The sequence below is a fragment of the Trachymyrmex septentrionalis genome, unplaced genomic scaffold (assembly GCF_001594115.1).
Source record: "Trachymyrmex septentrionalis isolate Tsep2-gDNA-1 unplaced genomic scaffold, Tsep1.0 scaffold9, whole genome shotgun sequence".
Classification (NCBI taxonomy): domain Eukaryota; kingdom Metazoa; phylum Arthropoda; class Insecta; order Hymenoptera; family Formicidae; genus Trachymyrmex; species Trachymyrmex septentrionalis.
In genome coordinates, this window is record NW_017306091.1 from 3274938 (window position 1) to 3281683 (window position 6746).

A 6746-nucleotide genomic window follows, 5' to 3' on the forward strand; every position below is an offset into this window, starting at 1 on the left:
ATATATATATATATATATTTGAATTTATTATTCAACACATTTATTATATTTTTACATTTTGGTTGAATATATTTGAATATATTTGGGAAAGTGAGGTGACTGGTTTTAACAAAGTGTAATGTAATGCATAAACGTGCCCATGCCGAATTACATTTGGCAGTCGTTTGCCTCGACGGCGAGCAGATGGAACAGGAAACGCCGCCGCCTGTCACGTCGTACTTTTAGCTTCGAACAATTTAACAGCTAGTCGTAAAGGGGTGCCCAGCCTAGCGTGGCCTGTCTGCATGTCTACGGTGAACCGACCTTGTCCCACAATGCATCCACCTCTGGATCCCGCTGTCACTGCGGACGGATGAAATTTTTGTAGCACATTATATTATACTATATTATGCGAAGTTCATATCTGTATGCATGGAGCAACGAACGCACCTTACGCACCGATTTCCATCGCTCACGGTGGAAATCCGCGATTAAAAGCAAATCACTACGAACGCATTAGCATCCGGTATTTATCTCCTGCGTAACGTACGCAACGTGCGATTAATGCGAATCGTGCAAAATGAGTAGCATGTAAGTTTTCAGCACGATATCGAAAGTGAGTAAAACTTTGCATAAATTAAATGCTTGCATGAGATTCGCGTTATTACGTCGGAAAAGGAGAGTCGCTAGATTCTTTTCAATACGACAGCCTTCTCATTTTTACTAGACTGAATAATGCAAAACGTCAAGCATCGTGTTACGTTGAAAAGTAATCTTGATGGTAAAGATCCGTAACATACGATCTTTATAATTTATATATTTTTATAGAGGTATATATTATCAGAGAAAAAAATTCTAAATAGTTTCACGTTGTTTTACGTTGAGAATGAAAAAAGTGCCTTGAACTTTCGTGAGGCAGTTTTCTGTTGAGAAAATAATATCTCTATTGAAAGGTTAACATTTGTAAGTAGGATAGTTAACTCATATTATATACCTGGAGAAGCGTATAATTTTCTGTAAGTTAATTAAATTACAAAATAATTGTCGATTATGATATGAGTTATATTTCTTAATCGAATAAATTGTAGACTACGAACAAGCGCCTAATTTCGCCAACCATCAGTTAAATTTACGTTTTATTTTTATTGTGATTATATAAATTATTATGACATAATAATATAAATAATTATGTGAAAATATATTTTACTATATATATTTAAAATATTTAAAGAGTCATATATTGTGTATTTAAAAAAGATATATGTATAAAAAAATATTTTCTAAATATAAAAATATATATATATATATATATATTTTTATATTTAGAAAATATTTTTTTAGAGATACAATAAGATTAGAAAAGAACAAACATTATGATGGTACTTTTACAAGGCTTACAATTTGTAATGCGTATCTTTTCTGGACGTTTTCTGCTCTTTGTGTGCGGCCTTCGTGAGAATTTCTAGAATGCGGACACAGGTACGGCTTCGTTTTATTGTCACGATTGACGTGCAGCAAGTTCCGAAGCCATCTGAGATTTAACCGCAGTAACGGAATCCAATAGACCCGCCCTGAAATTTCTCCTGTGGCAAGAAACATTGCGCGAGACTTCATGAACTTTGTGCGCATCGATGTAATATTGTACGTAATCACTCTCACGAGAAATGTGGTTTTGAGTCTTGCATTTGCTGCCATTTATCCCACTTCTCTGTTTGTACCGAAAGAGAAACACTTTAGGAAACTTTATATAAGGTCGATAGTATATAATTTAGACGTAGAAATCCTTAGTTTTCGAATTAGAATAAATAAGATTCGAATATAGAGATAAAATATACTTTTAATTTTAATATTAGGTGTAGTAAAAAGTCATCGCGTTTTTTTAAAAGACATCTATCAGTAAAAACCGCAATTACTTTCTTACCAACAATATAAATATATCTTGATAGAGTAAAGTTTCAGCTTTAAAAATCTCTTTTTTAAATTATACGACAATTTTTAATGGAGTTATGAGCAATTAAAGTCAAAATAATTCTTTTATTTAATCCGCGATAACTCAGTAATCAAAAGTCGTAGGAATATTAAAAAAAAACGATTTTGTAGGGAAAGTATCAAGCTTTCACGATATGTAATCGAAAATTTTCTCAAATTCGTTTTGGACACGTTACAAATCCACAAAGTGAGAAGAAAATTTTTCGTCTTTTTCAGCTCGTAGTTTTTGGTATGTAAAAATTATCAAACTCATATAAACTTAAAAAATGTGATAAGCTTTTAAAAGTAGAGATTTCAAGCTTTAAAACCCTTCTTTTAAATTTGAATGAATGAATTTCATTCATTATTGACGAAGATATTGTATATACAACTTTGAGCTAAAAAATACGCGATGACTTTTTACTACACCTAATATATTTAATTACTCAATTAATATTGAATTTCAACTCTTAAAAAAATCTATTAATGGTATAAATGTATGCATTAATAACTCGGCAGATATACCAAAAGAAAATTAGGAAAAAATGATTTTATGTTTAAGAAACTTGTGATAAATAATTATAAAATAAATTAATACAATACAATTTTGAGATTCTAAACAATTCTAGACTAGTTAAAGAGCTTCACAAAAATCATAAAATATTCCATGTTTAAATTTGTTCATATTTAGAGTATTCATATTCAGATTGGATGAGCCTTTAAACTTAATTGCTAATGTGTTTAATATGTATAGTAATATGCATGTTTAAATATTCGTTTATCAAGCGGTATTATGATTCTTGGCTGTAATTTATCAGTACCGTCTCAGTGCTGCTATTTGACCGGTGTGATAACCAGGTGCAACAGATGTTATCCTTTCCAATACATTGGTGACACTTCCATATATAGTATTCGATAATTCAGGCATGCAGTATCGCGTGACGCAGTTAAGTAATCTGAAGAAGCTTCACTAAACAATAAAATATGAGAGAAAGATATACATACCTAAATATCTGTCGCTCCGTAATTTGATTAGTATTTACAATACCATCGATAAATATTAACTTAAATTTTGTTTGTATTATATTTTTTCTCGAAAGGCTATATAATTGTTATACATCATCACATTCAATGCATTAAATTCGGCCTTACATAACATATGTTATGTAAGATAGATCTTTTTTTAAATGAATATTCATTGTATTGCGTATCAGATGCGTCGTCATCCTATACGAGTGATTTAATTATTTTAAATTTATTCTATGATGAAATGCTTGTTATTTTATTCGCGCCATATATTATGTTGGCAAACTCACATTTTCTGCTTAATTGTAAAATACGCCCTGAGTACGTCAGAAAAATTCGATAAATATTACGGACGTATATCATAGTACGTAGACAGGCGTTTGTTAAGAGATTAGTCATCGTACATATACGTATGTGGTTAAATGATTCGATGAATCACTTCGTTGCGTATTAATCGTGGTCGTACAGTCCGTAGAGCCAATCTCTGGGAAAAAAATCACACACCGTCTCGCATACGTATTTATAAATTTTTGTTGAAAATCTTGAAAGAAATTTCTTTTATTGTTATTATATGATAGGATCATTTAGGCGCATATACGTTAAATTATAAATTTTAATTATTAATATTTCGCAAGTAGATCATTCCTACAAAAATCTTATTTTTTTTATTAAACGTGATTATATATAACGACGTAGAATATTTAACATTTAGAAGCTAATGCATTTTCATTCCGTTGACCAATCTTTAATTGTAACTCTATATCATATTTAAATTTCCATTTCCAGAGCTATCTGAAAAATTGCGAGGTACGTATTATTTTTATCTCATATTTATCTATTATATTATTATCTGTATTTGCCGTATATATATATATAACAATTGGAAACATGCAACACAGAGTCGCACGAGAAGACACGCATTTGTTTTTCAATTTTCATTCGTTTTGTGGCCGTTCTCAACGTTATTTTTAGCGAACTTCCTCTTTTTCCACGCTAAATTCAAGGAACTCGGATGCGCATCGGTCGGCAAGATAATTCTTCCTCCCTGAACACGTAACAATGCCTATCCCTCGTCTTCTTTGAACAAAGAGAGTCAAGAGTGCATGCCTATTATTCGTGTACGATACGCCGGAGTATTACGTAATCGCGTGGCACAATTACGGGTCAGACAACGCGGGCCGTATATGGGAAATGAAGTCGTGACACAAATCTCGATTGCGTTTTATGTATATACACCGGTTAATTCTCGCGCGTTATACGATTTATACAATTTACTTTCGATAATCGTTTCAGACACATTGTCCAAAATACGATAAATTTAAATAACGTCATAAAAAAATACGATTAATTAACGTCATAAGTATAATTACTAATATAAAAATATAATTACTAAGAATAGATTTATTTAAAGAAAAAGAATAGTTTTTGCAATCTCATTTAATATTTGTAATATGAAAAATATTTTTACGTAAAAAATAATAAATTGAAAATTATAAGTTTTACGTACATAATATGCACCTTTAGTATATATAAAACGTGATAAAAATATACATAGAAAGTTGCAACGGGTTAATGTACCGGAATTTTCAATTATCAACACAATGCATAGCGTTTCCTTAATTGCGTCAGTACCGGCATTTTTTTTATGCGGATCGCAATACGATACTGTCGATACATTCACGCATGTCACTGAAATTGCATTCTCACGCGTGTCATTTACTGCAGGCGCACGTATCGTTATGCGTTCATGCACCGATTTCTATCTCGTTAAATAAGCACCGGACAGTTACCTGTGCCGTGATTAAATCGGTCGAGTTCCTAACCAGGAGGTTTCTATCGAATTTCACTCGGCTCACCCGGTTACCGGTTGATTAATAATTATTCTTATTTTACGTTAACACGGGTCATGCACAGCAAAAAGCGTTTTACGCATGCGAGGCGAATAATCCGCTTAAAATAGCGGCTTATGCGCGCTCAATTCGCTGAGATGTGTTAATCGCGTCATAATTAAGACTAGGCATATCGTACCTTTTTTTGCCCGCCTAATTAATAATTATAAATATGTCACGAGGCACGTACTGCTTGTCCAGAATGTCAAATAGTCAAGTAATAATTATTTATCGAGCAATATAACTTAGAATTGTTGTTGCAATTAGATATATCTCTTGTCACCTAGAGTACATATAATATTCATTTCATTAATGTATATATGTGTTACTATTATAATTAATATTAATACTACAATACAAAATAGTGTCAAACGAAAGATGTGATGTAATTTTTTAAATAATAATTTGAATAATAAATGAAAAATTTTTGCTCTAGAGAAAGATAATAGATTAAACTAATTTAAACATTTTTTAATTGAAAGGTCATATATTTATACATACATTTCTAATTAAAAGTTCATACATATGTGTGTGTGTGTGTGTGTGTAAAAATTTAGAATATAAGTTTCATGCGTTTAATTCCGGGCAGACATTTCTAGTGCAGTTGTTGATAACGCTGCTTTCATAGTGTAGTGATAATAATAAGAATCAAATATCATTATCACACGTACGAGACACCGGTACATCACACGCATTTTGTACGTCGTATATGATGCAAGAAATTCGGATTTTTCGACACTCAATGTCACACAATTGCGTAATTATGACATCGACGAATGCAAGTTATCTTTATGCTATTTTCCGTACCTATAATTTAATTATATTATAATCAACGTGCTACGCGAAGGATGCTCACGATCAGACTGACGTCATTGACCGCTTGTCGTTCACTTGGAACTTGCATTAGTCAGCGAACTTACACGTTTCCTTTGTGTAGGAAGTCGCCCCGGGGGAATCCGTGTAAAATAATGCGAGAGGCTTGTATATGCGAGATATTCTCGTTAAAAAGAAAGAGAGAGAGAGAGAGAGAGAGAGAGAGAGAGAAATGCGAAACTGAAACTCACTGTGAAATACGACGTACCGGGTGTCGCGAAACGGTGCTTTAAACTCGAAGTGACTTGCTCATCTTGCTTGGAGTTTAAATGCTTCATGAATGAATCCTCGCTCTTTAACGTTGGATAGATAAGTTCTTACAACAATATCGTTAACGATAAAATTTTTCACTTTTTTTCTTTCTTGGCAGGCACATACCAAAAGCCAAAGCCACCACGATGGCGGAGACACCGGAGCTGAAGCGTATCGCGGAGAACACGAAGATACAGAGTAACGTTAAGTATCATGCCGAGTTCGAAAAGGCGAAGGGGAAGTTTACGCAAGTGGCGGACGATCCGGAGACTCTCAGAATTAAACAGAACAGCAAGATCATCTCGAATGTCGCTTATCACGGCGAACTTGAGAAGAAGGCGATCATGGAGCAAAAGAGGACAATGACCGGGGAAAATGGCGAGCAAATAGGTAGGTGGTAAACTCTTTGACGGTGTTTGCATATAACAGTTTTTTCATTATAACAGATTATGATATTATATCTTTTTAATTCATGCATAATAAAACAGGAAAAATAATTATATATATTTTTATGTGATTTTTATTATTTCGTTGCTGTATCGTTTTTAAAATTATAACAATAAGCGTGTAAAACTTTATTGTCAAACTAAAAATATCATGTTTGTTACAACAAAATTTGTTGAATGATTTTTAACGGACTAACATTGCAAAAAATGCTGTTGACGTAATTTGTGATTTGATTGAATTATTGGGGATAATCTAATCATAAATTTGTAAATTGGGAATTCTTTTTTATTTATATGTATATCAATGTATTTT

The 6746-nt window shown here is 32.4% G+C and overlaps 1 protein-coding gene and 1 pseudogene across 2 annotated transcripts in view; one reads left to right on the forward strand and one right to left on the reverse strand.

Moving 5' to 3' along the window:
• The window catches only part of LOC108755968 (LIM and SH3 domain protein Lasp), a 27064-nt gene that overhangs the window by 17931 nt on the left and 2387 nt on the right, over nucleotides 1-6746 (forward strand). For both annotated transcript variants that reach the window (XM_018499467.1, XM_018499468.1), the window contains exon 3: nucleotides 6106-6377. In XM_018499467.1, the coding sequence (XP_018354969.1) occupies nucleotides 6106-6377 (272 nt within the window). The remainder of the gene's footprint in view (nucleotides 1-6105; nucleotides 6378-6746) is intronic.
• LOC108755970 lies at nucleotides 192-1608 on the reverse strand (annotated as a pseudogene).